The sequence below is a fragment of the Meleagris gallopavo genome, chromosome 10 (genome assembly GCF_905368555.1).
Source record: "Meleagris gallopavo chromosome 10, MGAL_WU_HG_1.1, whole genome shotgun sequence".
Lineage (NCBI taxonomy): Eukaryota > Metazoa > Chordata > Aves > Galliformes > Phasianidae > Meleagris > Meleagris gallopavo.
Genome location: NC_139413.1, coordinates 3509774 through 3527661, shown reverse-complemented (window position 1 = coordinate 3527661; position 17888 = coordinate 3509774). Strand labels below are relative to the sequence as shown.

The 17888-nt window shown below is 42.3% G+C and overlaps 1 protein-coding gene across 3 annotated transcripts in view; it reads left to right on the top strand.

Moving 5' to 3' along the window:
- The window catches only part of COP1 (COP1 E3 ubiquitin ligase), a 128297-nt gene that overhangs the window by 50125 nt on the left and 60284 nt on the right, over positions 1–17888 (top strand). For all 3 annotated transcript variants that reach the window (XM_085232297.1, XM_085232296.1, XM_085232295.1), the window contains exons 12-14: positions 5808–5951; positions 14362–14470; positions 16180–16261. In XM_085232297.1, the coding sequence (XP_085088423.1) occupies positions 5808–5951; positions 14362–14470; positions 16180–16261 (335 nt within the window). The remainder of the gene's footprint in view (positions 1–5807; positions 5952–14361; positions 14471–16179; positions 16262–17888) is intronic.

Genomic DNA, 17888 nt, shown 5'->3' with positions numbered 1-17888 from the left:
CATCAGACCTCTGTTAGACTTGAGTCTGATCCATTAAGAGGCCTTAATTGTGGTAGCTGAGACATCTTTGTCAGATTTGTCCTCTAATCGAGCTAATGTTCTGGTAATCTATGGTCGTGTCTAACCCAGGTTGATGCAGTTCTTAAGGATGAAGATGTTTGCTTTCTGATGATAGAATCCATTAAGCAGAGTCTCATTTATGTAGTTAACTTGTCTGTCTGTGTAACAGACTGTAGAATTGAAAGATGCTCTTTTTTTAAGAGGCCCTTCCTAAGATTTAGGGGCTGCAGTAACCTGAGGTTGCACTGTACTTGCTCAGGGTATATTTGGAAACACCCTTAGCAGTACAGCAGTTCAGCTGGACAAAATGTTAAACTGAGGGTGGTCTGTGTGTGTTCCTGTGGCACAGGTCAAGGATTTAAGGGCAGCCAGGAGTCACTAATGCAACTGTTGCCTTATAATTAAAAAATAAAAAATAATTTTTCTTATGCACAGCTTTAGCATAACAGCTTTTTGATACTGAAACTTGATTGCTTTGTCTCAGTAATCTTTGTTTTTATATGTGACAAAATTTCGTCTTTGAGGTGATGGAGTGCAAAATATGAGCACTGCCTGAACGTAGCTTTGTTTTTAAAAGCTACAAATTAGTATGCTAGTGCACACTTAGTGGCACTAATTACATTGCCTTAAAATAAAAGTCTGCTGTAAAAACAGTCTTTAAGGAATGTGATATTAATACCAATTTCTGTATTGGTCCCAGGTGCCAAACAGTCTGCAGGGCTGCTCATGGATTGGGTCGTAACCTAAATTTCTAATCTCTTGACTTGAGTGTTGGAAATAAGCAAGGAGGCTGAAAACAATAGGATTTGGAACAGGATATCCTTCAGATTTTGGAGAGTGGAAGTGCAAAGTGAGAAAGACTGAAAGCAAAAACTGCAGTTCCTTCTTCCCTCCCACCAATTAACTTCCCCCCCAAATTGGAGAGCAATTATCCAGACTGCTATTGAATGTGGAACTGGAGATGTAGAAATAGAAACAGCACCATATTAGGTAGAAAGTGGAATTGAAAGGATTTGGTATATTCAGTCAGAAAAACTATATATAGTCCCATGGGGAGGGAGGGACTGAGACGTATGCTTTCTGGAAATGGCAACTCCTGCAGTCTCAGATTCTGTTACTGAGTCAGGACTTAAGATTGTAGTAGTGACTGTAGAGTGTGTATGTGTACAATGTTCGTTACCAGTGTCAGGTTCCCTTTGACACCATTGTGCTGTGCAGCAGCAGGGATCAGGTGTGTGTGTGTGTGTGTGTGTGTGTGTGTGTGTGTGTGTGTTAAAGTGGGGGGGGATGGGGAACCAAAGATAAACCTTCATCTGTTCCAAATCAGTCTTCTGGCAGAGTGCTTTCCACTTGTAATATGAAGTGGTTCACCACCACTTTTGCTGTCACTTTGTTCATAAACACTGTGGCTTTGTACACCCTGCTTGTCCCTTCCCTCAACCTTCTGTTTCCAAAGCGAAAGCCTCAGCCTTTCTGGCACTCCTCCTGTAAGGGAGCTGCTCCATCTCTTTAATCCCTCCAATTGCCCATCTGTATGCATTCTCTAACTCTGGTGCATCATCCAGGGATGTGGCGAACACAACCACGTGCACCATCAGGATGCAAATGTAGCAAGGCTTTATGCAGTAGTAAAAATGGGGAATACTCATTCTTCACTGTTTTCCCCATAGGTCTACCCTCAATACTAAGCCAAGGTCCAAGACGTGTTTCAGAAGCAATTTATTTCATAATTCCATTTGTTAGCTGCAAGTGCTCTCCAAGGTCGTTGGCTTTAGAATTAAAATGAAGAAGTCGATTTATAATCTCAGAGATTAAGAATAAAGAAAAGCAGCAGAGAAACCAGAACTCTTGAGAATGCGTTTGCTTTCCACTGACTGTTAGTGGTATTTCCAGTAGATGCCGATTGCTTAATTTAGGAGAAAGAAAGCAGTGATTTGGGAATAGGAAATGTCTCTTCTGTTTTCCCTAGAAGAAAGCAACCACTTACTCTGAATTTGACTTTTTTTTATACATAAATTCTGTTGCACATTGATAAATCATTTTTTGAAAAACCCAGGAGTTCTTGCATCCCCAGAAGATTCCTTACAAAAATTCAGATAGTTGCCTTTGTTGGAAATAAGGAGTTTTAAAAGTGCTCTTCTAAGTGGGGGAGAAAAAACAACTGTTAATGGTTCCTAATGTGCACAAATGTGAGCAGCAAGGATCTCTGCCAGTCCAAAAGGGGGCTTCACTGGATGTGTTCCCTTTGAGATGCTCTAAATGTGGCTTACCTCCACTGCTGCTTCCTTAAGTATAGAAAATATTGGTAAAAACCACACTAGTGAAGTCACCTGTGTTTTCTTCTCGTTACTCATGCCTTGCTGTGACATCTCATGCTTCCTTTTCAGGCAGTTGTACGTTAGATTAAGCATGCAGAGCAGTAAGTAGCCATCTTTTTGGCCAGCGTGGGGGAGAGGACAGTCTCCCATCCCTGGAGGTGATTGCTTCCAGCTAGGGCTGAGGTAGGTTTGTAGCTCCAGCACTGCTGTTCCTCAGCCCTCTCCAGCACTCCACTGAAATGTTCACTGTTGGTCCCACGTTAGGTCTGCTTAGAACAGTGCTGCCCAAACACACGGCTCTTCTTTCAGGAGGACATTAACATCCAGCACACGAGCGCTTCCTGCCTTGTGTTGGCTCGCTGGTGGCCTCTTGCTGCACATGAAGCAGATGCTAACTGCTGCATGTGCTGTGCTCTGGCTGCTTGCTTTGCTGAGTGATGGCCTTTTTTGACAAAAATGATGGTTATTTCCTATTACCCGATTGCATGTTATTGTTGTACTAATGGCTAAAACTTGATTTATTTATGTAATTTTGCCTATAGAAACGTGTCACCTGAAAAGCAGGCTGTTGTTTTTCAGAGCTAGCCCCATTGTGTCTTTTGGCAATATGTAAAACTGAGTTCTCCTGTGAATTTTCATAAAGATAAACAGGCGCGTAAGGCACAGCTTATATTGAAACAAAAAGATTTGAGACAGTAAGTGACAGGAATACCAGCGAGCTAGTTAAGTGCAAATGAGCCTTGCTTAATACTAAACATGTTTAGAAGACTTGTAGGAAAAAGTGTGGGAATGGCTGCTGCTGTGCAAACGGGGCTGTTGGTCCTAATCCTGATTAGTGCAGGGGGGAAACGGAGCTCTGCAAATATTAGCAATAATTTTGCATAGTGAATAATCTGCTCCATTAGTTACTTAGATTGTTGATATTTTTCTATGCCAGTCGCTTACGAAAATCTGATTGTCAGAAAGCTGGGATGCTTTTTCTACCAGCACTGCATGTAGGTTACGGAGGGCAGGATGAGATGCTGTTAGCTTTGCTGTTTTGGCTTTGCCTGCCTTCCTCGCAGCCACCAAACACATCTGTGCAGGTGATACTTCATTTCTGCATCAGTTTTCTCCCTGCAGTGTCTTTGATGCTGTTTGAAGGTCGCAGGTCTGACAATCTGTTTTGGTGGTTGATGCTTTTTATTATTTTTTTTAATGGTATGCTAACTTTTACAGACATATTGAGATGCTCATGTGTATATATGCTAGATATATATGGTATATTTTTAATAAAAAAAAAACTGAACTAATGCTAGAGAAGGAAACCTACCCGAGGTGAGACAGTGTTCTATTCCAGTAACTTGGCTTTTCACCAGACATTGTAATAAATTATTTTTTCTGCAGTAGCAGAAGGCTAAAGGTATAAATTGAGTCCAGGCAGATGAATTGCTGCCATCAGTTTAGTTGTGCTCTACCTGAATCCACGGGGCAGCAAGCAGGAGCCGAGACTGCAGTTCAATTAAGACGGTAGTACAAGTAAATCCCTTCTTTTGTTAGGTGTGCTTTCGGTTATACAATTCTCACACAGAGCAGAGTGAGCTGACAAGACAAGTCTGGAGCGGTGCTTTTGTCCTGGCTGTATAGAAGGAGGTGAGGCTTGGGGACCTTTGGGGAGGAGAGAAGCAGCCCGGCTGCTTCACTGCTTGCTTTCTCTCTCCCGTTTTATATAAATAGATGCATGCGCATCCTCTATTCCCTTATTCCCCAGTCATAAGCACGTTCCTTTTCTTTGCCTTTTTTGGGGACTGTGATTTGGCAGGCTCGGCCTGGCTCGCTCTATCTCTCCTGTAGCAATCAAGCAGTGGTGGAGGAACTGTCTCCTGCAGTGCTTTGGGGAATTTTAGGCACCTGAGTTAAAAGGCCAAGTTACAAGCTGCTTCATTGAATTACTGCATATCGTCAGGCAGCGTATCAAAAGTCCTTCGTCTCCATAGTTTAAAAATAACTTGATGATATCTCTCCTCTACAAGGATTTGAAAACTCTGTTGGCATTTGAAGTTCTCTTCCCTTGAAAGCAGTGCAGTGCCTTCAACTGCTCAGCTATGGCGAGGGGTAAGAAACACGAGCTGTGGCAGCTGTGAGTGCTGCCTGAAGAGCCCTCTTCTTTTATAATTGGTTTGTTACTTTCTGACTGTAGAAAGGTACCATAAGTACCCCCGCTCAGGATTTTTCAGACTATGAGAGTGTGAAATCCGCTCAGCTTAAACTAGGTGTTCTCTGCTGTCAGTCACAATGTGCTGTCTGGTTCACAAATGCTTCTTAAGAGATTCTGATAGGGACAGTGGAGATTGAAATTAATTATTGAATGGCAAGCAATAGAAGATTGCTCAGGTGGGAGACTTGAGGAGAGCTGGTGACTCCTCATAGCAACGTAGAGACTGAGGGCAAATGCTGCTTCAACCTTCTTTCTAGGAGTAACACCAAATTTTAGTCTCGCTGACAGTGATGTTCCTGAATCTAGGTAGGTGTCTGCACACATCCATCCTGCCAGCCTTGTGCAACGTGGGCTACAGGCTGGTAAGAAGCTACTTCTAGAAAGGAGATATACTTCTCTGGCTACTGGATGTTAAATAGGTTTCTTTCAAGCCCTTCCAAACTGTGGAAGTAGCAATGAATTGAGCTGTGTATACCCTGTTGCCTGCCTTTCCCTCAGACGTATGTCATGTACAACCGCAGGCTTTTCTCATTTGCAGCCTAACTTTGTTAGAAGGTGACTGCTTTTACTTGCTGCTTTGTTGATATCTATTACAAACTTGCCCTGCAGTTCAAGAAAATAAGTACCTCTGTTTCCAAGAGCAACCCTAAGTGGAAGTCATAGCATGTGTGTGTTTTACAGTATTGATGATATATGTCTCAACCCTCTGTTGTTGCTTAAGGAATTTAGAGGGCCTTTTCCAGAAGTTCCGATTTGCTCTGCATTAATACATAGAGTTCACCAAGCTGCTGCACGGAACTGCTGAAGGATGGAGCAGTGCATCCAAAATAAATCAATGGGCAGGCATCCTGCAGCATCTTGTTTGTAGACCGTGCAGCTGAATGTAAAGCAAGTTTCCTGGGTGAGCCATCAGCTGTGATATTTGGGTACCTTGTAATGTAGCTGGTGTAGTTGAACTGAAAAACCTTTAGAGCTTCTGAACAGAAGTTCATTTTGTAAAACGAAGAGTGGATGTGCTTGGAGGGGATGATCAGAAAATGGTGCCTGAGAGCAGGAACTCTGTGGTTGGTACCACACCTTATATGGTGTTCTGTGCGGCATATTTGCTAACTGCAGTCTTAAGAAGGATTATTACTGCTCTGCCATACTGAAATGTACTTACCAAAAAGGTATTTTATCATCTGAATACGTGTCGTGTCGCGTGATTCTCAGTCTGTGCTTTTCTCTCCTAGTATTGAGTTTGACCGGGACTGTGACTACTTTGCCATCGCTGGGGTGACAAAGAAGATTAAAGTCTATGAATATGGTACAGTCATTCAGGATGCAGTGGATATTCACTACCCTGAGAATGAAATGACCTGTAATTCCAAAATCAGGTAGGCATTGACTGCATTTACGCTCAGACTGCCTTTTCCACTAGCTTGCTTATGTGTTGGTTTTTTGGTTCTTTTGCTTTCTTTATCTGCCATGGGTGATACTTGGCTGGGAGGGGAAGAGTGGAAAGCAAGATTTGGCAGAGAGCTTGCTGTGTATTCTGGGTGGGATGACATGGCACTAAGCACTCCTGCTCACATATGCTGGGCCCAAGTATTCAGAGAAAGCAGCTTATGGAAGTGAAGAACTTTGTGTTCCTTGCAAATGCTCTTGGATATCCACTTGGGTAAAAGGAGAGTAAAACCTGAGTTGTGGATCTACAGGGAGTGTCAGAGTTCATACAGATAACTTTTGTCCCCAGTTCTTTATAACAGCCACCAATTCATTTGTGCTCTTCTATTCATTGGTAAGATCCTCCGCATTGCAACAAAAGGTTAATGGTCCTCAGAAGTGCCTCATTTGCACCTTCTGCCTATGAATTTACATTTGCCTGATAGACCTCATGATGTTGAGCTCTAGGGAAAAGATCTTGCATGATTTTTGTACTTCTGTTGTTACTGTCAGTGTTTATTTTTTAATCCCTGTAAGTGATTTAAGCCAAAAGAAGTGTAGCCTATCCCCCAACTTCTATCTGTCTATCTATTAAGAATCCAGCTAACGTCACTTAAAAAATCCCAATTCAGAAATTCGACTGAAGTTCAAAAGTAAATAATGGAAGCAATGATGTCAATGCAGCACATTAATGGAAGTCTTCAGCATCTCATTTGTTTTGATTTACTACTCTATGTTTTGAAAACAGTAAAGCACCTTACAGAAGTGTGAACAACAACAGTCCAGTTCCGACTCTAACAGAAATAGTATTGTTTGCAGGTCTGTAGCAAAAGATGGTGGTTTTGTAGTTAGTATATTTCATGAAACAGATCAATCAGTGTTGTGTCACTTATGGTGATTGCTGTGTATGTGTGTGACTGTTGTCTGAAGGAGATATAAATGCAACTGCTCAGGGGCTGGCTTTCAGGACTTTCTGACATGAGCGTTGTTGGGTGAATGTGTTCTTTGTGGGCTAGGCAGCATACAAATATAATAGGCAGTCTCCCTGTGCAGCTGTGTGTTTGTTTGATGCTTGTTTATGTCAATGCACCTGTTTGTTTGGAATGATCCCTTCATGACCAACTATTGGATTTCTTCATGCTCTCACCTGTCTCCTTTTCACAGCATTGATATTTAGATCAGTATCATTCATCTGTCTCTTCCCACTCTGATTTATCGCCTGTTTGGAGCTGAATATAAACAATATGAGAGGATCCTGTATTGATAAACCATACTGCTGACAGAGCTTGAGTTTTGTTGGACCTGTGAAATGCTCTGCTTTTTTGACCGAGTCGTAGCAGAGTTCACGTTGTTCAGCTTCATTGTTCTGAAGAGAAGAGTAGAATAATTGGAGAACAATCTAGCAGAGCTGATTAATACCTCTTGCCTTAATTAGAAGGGGAAAAGTGATGTGAGTTTGGTGTTTTGCTGTCCGAATCTACTTCCCAACGTACTGCTTCACATTTGATAGGAATCTGCCCCGACAGTCCTGCCAGGCATTAGGTAATTGTTTGTTCTCCCTTCCCTGGCAGCTGCTGGTGAGGAGAGCTGCATTAGCACATTCACTGATGTTACTCTTGTCAGCTTTGTGCTCCAGACAAGACACTACTTGCATTCAGCATTTCTTTTCCTTCTCACATCTCATGCATGTATATACATATATATATATGTGACGATGCAAATGTACTGTCCTCTGACACTCTGCCTCAGCAGAGATGGACAGGGTCCTCTTCATTCATTTACCTGCCCTAGTTACTCTCTTTCCTTCCAAAAAGATGCTTTGCTTTTTTTTTTTTTCCATTGGCACCTTCACATTATATCAACCTTCCTTCGGCATGTGGGTGCTTTTGGTTTTGACAAATAAAGTTAGGCTGTCAGTCAAATGCATCCTTGCTATATCCATTAGCTGCACTGCCAGTCACTGGTCCTGGGGCTCTCTGTCACAGTGTAAAACAGTATAATAATTTGCTATTCTGAAGTGATGTAGCTTGAGGGAGAAATTATAGGAAGGAAGACGGTAATCTCATTACAGAATATTGCAGTATGCTGAAATTGTGCCTGCATTACGGTAAAAAAAAAAAAAAAAAAAAAGCCTTGGCTTAAGGCTGTTTCATCTTAATTTGAGTGGAAATACAGCATCTTCCAAAGGCTTATTCTAGCTCCTCACTAATGCCTTTCTATTACAGGGACAAACATATCTCTGCAGCTCTGCATGGGTGGCACCTCTCTTGCCTGCTGTCTTGGATGGGTTTTGGGGCTCTGTCATGGTGCTGCCGTTGAAAGATCCATTTGCTGTCGGGCTGCCTTGTGTGAAGCTTTGTGTCCCAGCTGGTTATAGCAGGCCACTTAAAAAAAAAAAAAAAACACCGACCAAAAAAAGCCACTGGTATAATGGTGATCTTGCAGACGGCGCAGCTCGTAACATCCCTTCTCTCTGCGCACTGCACCAGGGCTGTCTGTCTGCAGGCGGTTTTGCTCTCCAAATCCACGTCATGGGAAGCTCACCCTAAATCGATCCTGGTTAACCTTGTTCGAGGCGATGATGCTGGGACATAAATCATGAGCTTAACACCAGTGACTCAGCTTTGGGGGAGCAGCGGCTGAGGCGGGCTTCCATCGAGCTGACAGGTGACAGCAGAGGCAAGGCCAAGCTCAGCCTGGTGCCGGGCCTGCTGTCCTGGAGCAGCTGGGGAAGGGAAGGCAAAGGAAAACGGGGAAGGGAGGAGAAGGGCAGCCCTGGTTGATGCTCCCCATGGGTGTCCACTGCAGGCTTGGGTCTCACCGAACCGCAATAGATTGTAGGCCTGCTTGGAGCAGAGCCCTGGCACCAGCTGTATCACAGCCTCTCTTCCTCTTTTCCAACCCCCTCTTTACACCCACCTGCTTCTTTAACGTGTTCCTTTTTCATCGTCTGCTGAGCTTTTCCTGATCTTTATTTTTTTAAGAATGGGGAAGGAAGTTGGTGTGTCAGTTTTCTGGTAAACGTGCATCACGTCCCCCGGGAACGGCAGAGGCAGAAGCTTCCAGGAAAAACACAAGATGACACATAAATCCTCATAAAAATCCCATTTACAGATTCATAGCTTCAGCACAAGAAACAAATCCTGGCATTGTGCAGGAGCTATAAACAGCACCGTGTGAGCTAATTATGATTTGCTGTGTCCCAGCGATGGCAGGCAGTAATCTGTAGCTCCCTCTGAGCAGGGGAGGTGGGAGAGGACCAGAGTGGGACGAGCAGCAAGCACAGCCCTCTTGTGATTTACCCACCAGGCAGAATGGCTGCTTTGCCGTAGGCTGCAGCAGGAAAGGAAAAAATAAGAGGGCTAGCACTCCAGGTGAAAGAAATTGGCTTTAGGCTTCGTTAATCCATAGTAGGTGATGTGGAAGCGTGGCTAGGTAAACATGCCTTTGAAATGCATGTTTAATATTCTGCATGCTCACCGCTGTATGTGTTTGCAGCATCTGTACTTAGGTGATAGATGTTACCACAAGCCGCCCAAATCGGCTGCATCTATTTAGTCGGCTGCAGTAAAAGCTTGGTTGTTGGTTTGTGTGTTTTTAGGAGGCTGCTGGTATTTTATTGTTCTCATTTTTTGCTGTCAATAAATCAAACGCACGATTGCTCTAGCCTAATAGTTTGCAGGCGTACTACTGTCAATTTTTAAAGTGTCGTTCAGTCCCCACTATTAAGCTTAAATTAAGCAAAAACTCAGTGTGGTGTTTTTCAGCTTAGTGGGCTATTTGGAGAGGTATGATCTTTGTTTGTGCTGGAAAACTTCAAGGATGGTTGTTGGGCGTCTGTATTTCTGCTGCAGAGAACAGAAACACCTGCAACTTCCATTAATTCCAGCTTCAAGGTAACTGCCTTATTTTGCAGTGAGATGGTTTTGTTTAAAAGTATTTGTCTCTTAACCCCACAAGGGACTTTCTTGGGATTGATTAGCAAAAAAAAAATTAAAAAATCTGGTTTTAATATTTGCTATGATGCTGTAATTCCGTATGCCTCTGAAGTATATGGTTAGTGCTATTGCTTGCAGAGACGGACCTTACAGTAACAGATCATCCCTTTAAAGGCATCTCTGTCCTCAAATTACTGGGCATTAGTTCACTCATGGCATGAGACTGGATCTGAAACATTTGGCACTCGAAAGCAGGTCAGCCCACAAGTAGTTTGTGCCTTATTAAAAGCTTCAGCTCCATCCAGTTGACACCTGGTAACTTCATTGCGGATTTGAGACTTTTCAGCCATAAAAAACAGCGGCTCATGAAAGAAACATCAGCGCAGCTGACAGCGCTCACTGAGCTGCCCACTCGTGTCACTGAGCAAAATGAGCATACAGCTTCACAGGGTCAGGGATTCTGTGTGTCCGGACCAGATGCCAAGGTTAGAAGAGTGCTTCAGCAGAGGATAATTAGCTTTCAGTGAGACCTTCTCAGCAAGTTTCTCCTAGCTAATCTCTTGGAAGGAAAGCTGTTATAAATTACAGCAGAGTAAACCTCTGGTGCAACCGTTGCACTGTTTGTGGTCGAAAAGAACAAAGTGAAAACTGAGAAGTACGGCCACTAGTATTTAAAATAAGAGATGACCTTCACAACCCCCTATTAATTATGCATTATCTCTGCCCTAGGTATCTATCTTTTATATCATACATCATAGCTTCCGTGTTTCAATTTTTCCCTGTATGTGGCTGCAGGCCATCCAAAGGTTGTCTACAGAAGGTCATTTCTATATACTCCTGGGGTTTTTGTGCTTAACTCACCTGAGGACTGAGTAAGCTGCATTTTTGGCCCATCTCCCCTTTGCCCTTTCCCAGTCGCAGTCTTGCTCACCCATGCATTTATGAGTCTCGCTCACTTTGTTATCCATGATAACATCTTACAGGACCCCAAGAAGATAAAAGGCCTTCGAAATTTCAACAAAACTGCCTGTGTTGGGCACAGGAAAAATGATCAGCCTCTCCCCAGTACCATCCCAACCCTCTGTAGATCCCAGAGAAGCCACGTGGAGGAGAGAGCTGTAGGTGTGCTCAGAACAACTTGTTCTTCACCTCTTTCCAGCCTTTATTTTAATACAAAGAACAATTAGGTAAAAAGTGTCCTTTACCTGGAGAAGGAACTGCCCTCTCTGTTCCAGCCCTGAATTGCGCTCTACAAAAAGTTACTTTTGAGGCTTTAAATCATAAAGAAGCTCAAGTGCTGGATGTCAAGGAGAACGCTCTGATTTCAGACTTTGTAAAGAGAGTTGGGTGGTGATGAGGGGGGAATTAAAGCAGAGAGGTGGAACAAGATTGTCTTTGTCTTATTATGATCCTTTAATCGTATTCCTTAAAAATGAAAGATTTATGGTGTGTGTGACTTAAAAGGTGTTAATTGAACCACTTAGTTGCTGCGAATCCCAAAACATTTTTCACCTGTCAGCTCCTGTTTTCCCTCTCAGTCTATCCACAAATGGTTTCCAAGTGAGTGTTAACCCCTTGTTAACACTATCAGGGTAAGTGGTGCAGAATGCCTAGCTTGGTCTTTGCTGTGCCAGATCTAATGGACATGCTTTAGGGTACAGAAACCCTTCATTTTTCTCTGTTTATACTGATTGCTGTGATAATCTATTACTTCTCCTTACAAGCCTGACATTCCTTACATTCTTAGGCATTCTTTGGTCTAGAGCCAAACAGCACTGTTAAACTGACCTTTATATTGTTCTATCTACTCAGTAGTTCTAAAGTTTCATCGTTAGCAATGATTTTTATTATTATTATTATTATTGTTGTTATTATTATTTACACTATGCAGTTACACAGTTACCCTCTTCATAGTTCATTTCTAACCAGCCAGACTGGCACCAGCCCATCTGCCTTTCTCTGCTCCTGCTGATGCTGCCTGTCTGACATGCTCTTAAAGCTGTCTGGATGGAAGAGTGCATTTTCAGAGATTTGGCCCTGTGCTGTATTTTTACTGCTCTTCGATGATGGCTAAACTTAGATATGTTTTTCTTAAGCTGTCTCCTTGAAGTGCTGGCTTGAATGAAGATAAGATGACGGGAGGAACAGGTTTAAACAGAGATGTCTGGTGCAGTGCCTGCCCCCTGCCAGTGCTTGGAGACTGCTCCCAGCCCAGGGCCTTGTGCTGTAAGCTGTAGGGCTGTGAGCTGTTGCTGCTTCCATCAGTGGTCACCTGGTAGCAGGACTCCAGATGTCAGCCATGGTTATCTCTGGACTGCTGCAATCCTTGGCGGGCGCTGCCTGCCAGCTGCATTTGGTCCACAGGGAGCCACTTTATTCTCAGAATGAGGCTTCAGGTAAATCATCGACTCAAGATTTGCCTTTCTGTTGGCACCCAGAGGTGGTAGCGTGGACATAATGATGATATCTCCTTAATGATACGTTTGGGGATGGCACCTACAAGGGCAGAAGACACGCTTTCTAATTAATGACTTGTTCAGGAAAGGCATTGCCTGAGCAGTATTGCCTCAGCCCTTCTCTGAGCACCTGGTGGTACAAGATAATGATTTATGTTAAGTGAAACTTTGAAATTTCTGAATGTGAAGTTTTGCAAATAGTAGATGGCTGTTGCAAGAAATAAATGTCCAAGGGTGAGAACAGGCTCTACATTGGTAGAGGTGAGCACAAGGAGTGCAGCCCTGCTAAAGGAAGTTGCCAGTAATGCACTGGGGAAGGAGAGTCCTGAAAGCTTTCTCTGAGCATTGCACAGTGGCGTGAGAGATTTGTTGAAAACTGGTTCTGTTGGATGGCTTGGTCTCATTTTAAGCTAGATTAATGTGTACAGAAGAGCAAGTCAGAGCTAGAAGGCTTGGATCACTCAACAAAGTTTCCTGTTGATGCAAGCACTGACAGCATGTTATTTCTTTCACATATTTCTTTCAATTTGTCTTAGAAGCCAGCTGGGTTTCTTGCTTCACATTACTCAGATAAACTTGTTGGTGCTACAGTTAAATAGCAGTCAGCTGAGATTAGTGGTTGGTACTCAGAGTCCCCTTGTAGTTTTAAAATTGACACCCCCAGTAAATCTGAGCATTGTCAAGAGTGGGACACCAGAGCTGTGCTAATCAAAGAACAATGGTGTTTATATTTTTAAATTGCCTCAACAAAGGAGAAGGATTTTCCCATATTCAAGTGCCTTATTCCTGAGGAAAACAGGATACAAGTGTACAGTGGAACCAAGAATTAGCCAAGGTAAAATACTCCCAAGCGATTCCATGCATCTACATCGTATTTCAAAGTGCAGCTGCAGTAATCAAAGGATGACTAAAAAGTTACGGAATCCTGGTCTTTTAGCTATACTGATGGTTAAAACTTGGTCCCGAGGCTGCCCTAATCTAGTTAACTGTGTCAGAGTGGTTTGATGACCTGAGTGAACCGGCTCTGTCAGTTCAGTTTCTGCTGCATGCATAGCAGTTGATACCAACTGGCATGCTTTTGTGCCAGATGGTCCAAAAATTGGTGAACAAGTATTACAAATTTGCTTACCTCTGTCACATTTTCAGGAGGCAGAGCGGAGGCATAGTGCCAGAGTGATATGAATGTGACTTGGCAGTACTGTTGGTCCTGTTTTGTCTGCTAGCAGTTAGTTTGTCAGTGGAATTGTCATTTAGTTTTTATGCCTACTTAATTCAGTTAAAATACAAACCCATGCAGTGCACTTCCCAGTCAGCAGCATCTCCTAAATGGCCCATAGCAAACAAACTGCTGTTTTCTTCTGCGTAAGAAGTGGGCTTTCCACATTTGCTGATATTTGGAAATACTTTTTCAGAAGTTACAGGCTTATGTAAGTAGATGCATGTATCCAGAACTATATATGTGCCAGGGAGCAAGACTGTTTTGCCTTCTATGCTGGCCTGTGCTTTGCACATATAGCTTTTCTTAGTAGTTATCTTTGTCGTAATAATAAAGTAGTAGCTATTGGCAAGAGATTAGGTCATCAAACACGAAAAAACCTCTCTGTGAGACTTCTTGAGGAATTAAAGCCGGAACAATAGCTATATTAGAGATGAACGTATCCAGAAAATAACTAACTCAAATCCTAGAGCTTTGCTTGCTTGCTTCAGTGATGTCACTCTGTCACTCACTCCTATGTAAAGTTTTTCTTTTAGCTTGTGGAGGAAGGTTTGTTGTTTCTGGTGGGTTTTGGTTTTGTCCTTTCTCAAGTGTTTCAGTGGCATGGACTGAATGAATCACAGAATCATCTAGGTTGAAAAAGACCTTCAAGATCAAGGGTTGCATGCTTTTTAAAGTCTAATCACCTGACGTATTGCAAGGTATGACTTAATGAAAATCTGACCCGGCTCTTTATTTTCTTCTTTTAAAGCTGTATCAGCTGGAGTAGTTACCACAAGAACCTGCTAGCCAGCAGCGACTATGAAGGCACAGTCATCCTGTGGGATGGGTTCACGGGACAAAGATCCAAGGTCTACCAGGTAACGTGTAATCAGCAAGCAACACTTCTCTGCACTACAGACTGTGTCGAGGGAGCAGTGTTCAGATTGAGATGCTGCTTTTAGTCCAGCAGTAGGTGAAGTAGATGCAGCTTCTGTTTGACAGATGTCTTATCCATGCAATGTTATTGAGCTGTAGTCCTCTGAGTGAGGCAGCTCTGTCTCGTCACAGTCATGAGGCAGTTGATGTTTTCTTGCCACCAGTCTTGCTGCTGCTTCTAGGTAGGGAGTTTGCACAGGGAGAAATGAGTTCCTGGAACTTATTTGTCTCACCCTTCTTTAGAAACCTTTGTCTGGCTCTCTCCATACCCGCTCCAAGTCTGTCTTTGTCAAAAGCCTTTTGTGAAATCCTGCAGTGATTACTGTTACGAGTGTTTGTAAAGCAGAAGAGCAAAATGCAGGCTTATGTAGCAAGCCTAGGAGAATGGAACTGTAGGCAGAAGGCTTCCCAGTAGGGTCCGGTGCTCAGCAGAGCAGTGTGTGCATATGTGGACTGAGCTCAAGAGTAAGACCTATTTTGTGATAACTTTGTGGTACTTTGTTTTCATTGAATGGATCTGAGAGCCTTGCGGTCAGAACGAGGAGGTTGGAAGTAAAGGTGGCCTGGTGTTGTGAGGTTGGAAGTGCTGCAGCGTGGTGTGTAGGTAGAACCCTGCATTGAAACTGGTCTGTGCAGGCAAGCCTTCAGTTCTTCTTTCTTGACAGTTCTACATAAGTTTTAATTCCTCCTTAAAGCTTTGTTTGCTTTTTTCATTGTTTTAGTCATTTACAGTGTTTGTTTTCATTAATCCTGTACATATGTCAACTAAAAAGAAATGATGCCGGACAAAATCTTGTCTGTTTTCCTCCCATATATTTTTTGCATTTCTTTGAGACTAAGTAATGAGCCTGGAGAGGACCCAGCTGTTGCTTGTGTTAAAACAAACTAATTTTGCTTCCTATCGGATCACTTGAATTTTTGATTTAGATTTACAAAGATAAAGGCACACACACTGACATCTGCCTCACGTGTATTAGAAATCCTTTAGTGACTTTGTCCTGGCGAGCTTTTCATGTTATCATCTTGTTTAAAGGCTTTAAACAAAGGGTTTGACCGAATTTCAGGTTTCATTCAGCGCAGTGCTTTTGATTCCACACGAGATGTCAGCATAACAAATACAGCCCTTCTGTGTTTTGTGTGCAGGCTTGGAAGTGTATGTTTGAGTGGAGAAACACAGGATTAGACACCAGAAGTGCTGTTTAATAATTCAATATGAAGATGAAGGCTTCCAGGACTTTCTGGTACAAGATGTTCTAAGTGGCTTTAGACAGACATCTTAATCAGTACTGGGAGACAAAGCTGTATTTTGTTAGAATAATTAGCAGCACACATTGGAAAAACAGCCAAATCATCCTGGAAAAATAGATCTTTAACCTATATTTCTTGAACTCATAATTGCTTCAAATTTAAAAATCAAATTGAAAAAAAATCAGTTTTAGTTCTTAAAATTGCTTTTATGCTGCTGGCTTCTTTCAAGCCATGTTTAGCATACTACAAGCATTAATCTGATGGGGAGAAAAGTTTTTGAGAAACCACCAGAAGGCCCAGGAATAGCCTGACAATTTATAGCAAACAGCATGCATTTTTCTTTCACTGTTTGATCAGATTACACCTCACTGCCTTGAAATATTTGCCTTCTTTCTCTAAACAGGAGCATGAGAAAAGGTGCTGGAGTGTTGACTTCAACTTGATGGACCCAAAGCTATTAGCTTCAGGCTCTGATGATGCAAAAGGTATTGTTGTTTTTTTTTTCCCCCTGTCTCTGTGCAGAAGACTTACACTTTCTGCACTCCCTGTGAGGAACAGAAATGTGATAATTCAAATAGCTGATTCCTCAGCTGCCTGCAGCATTGTTGTTGGTGTGGTGACATGTCAAGATACCACCGAACTGTTCAGAACTCAGAGTGAGAGCCTTTTTGGGGATTAAGATTTCTTGGTGTGACGTTCAGTTTTGGGGTAACATACTCTCTAGCCAGCATCTTCCAGAGCACTAAAGAAAATTAGGTGTGTTTTAATATTAGTTAAGCTTGTTGAGTTAAAGCCTCGGGGCCTTTCAAAAGAACAGCATGTATTTATGTTGCAGAAAAGTAGGTTGTCAGGCAAAAAGCAGACACTGAACAGCAGCAGGCATTTTTACCTGTAGTTCTGAACATTAAATGTCCTGCACGACAAGAAGCATCTCTCTTTCACAACATGTAGGGTGTTTTTTTCAGAGCTTAATGAGGTTGGGCAGTGGACTCAATGGGATCATTGGGAGCAACTCTCAACCTTCCATACTCAAAGATCCATTTGTCAAAGAGATTTTGGAGAACCCTTAAGGCAGCTCTTTCCCAACCTACCTGGCAGGTAAACATTCCTCTTCTAAGAGACAGGAAACATCTAAAGAAGAGGGATAGCACCGAGGAATGTGTAACACATGTAACATACTTCATCCCTAATGAAAAAGATTTTATCTGTAATGTGTTTACAATAACAAATTGCTTATCAAGCAAAAAGAGCTTTAGAGTTGTTTAATAATTTCCTTTTGTGGAGATGAACTCTGCTAGATGGGCTAACAGAGCCCTGGTCAGAGCTGTTCATGACTTGCTTTGAAATGATAAATTTTGCACAGCAATTAAACCTTGAAAACCTCTAAAATGCTTTTAAATACTGTTTCAGAAGAAGGCTGTGTTAATGTTCGTCAAATGCATTTAATGCTGTTCATGTCATTGGCAATTTCATTTAGAAAATGTAGCTTTAATGATTATTTTGTATATAAGGTGCTTTTTAATATATTTTTTTTACACTTTCCCCCTTACTATTGATAGCCAAGAGTGTTTTGTGTGTGCCTAAATGCAGTGTGAACGTTCACCTTGTAAATTATCTGCCTTTCTATCACTTTGCTCCCCACTCATGCTGTGCATTTGAAGAAGCTTATCTGCCAGGTAGACACGCATTTATTAGCATGCTAACAAGTTGTCCAGTTGTGGAAAGCCAGCTGCAGGCAGAGCTTTTGTCTCTAGCTTGACAGTTCACTTCTTCAGTAATAGTTTTTAAGAGTGATGTTTACTTAGAAATTATTGTAATAAAGTCTGCAGATCCACATAAATGGCATTTCAATCCTCAAAGGTCTTTTAAAGGTATGTTGGTGAGGTTTTTTAGAGAATAGAACTGGCCTGGAACATTTTATCTTTTACCTCCACCACATTTTGCCTGTGATTTGCATACAAAACAAGCAAATAAATGGAGCCCTGTGTGAGTGTTAGAAATAAGCACCGCTTTTAAGTCTTTCAGGTACAAAGCAATAGTAGCAAACATCCAAGTGGAACTGTCATCGGTGTCCAACTTTCGTTTCACATAAAAAGGGTTAAATTTGAGGAA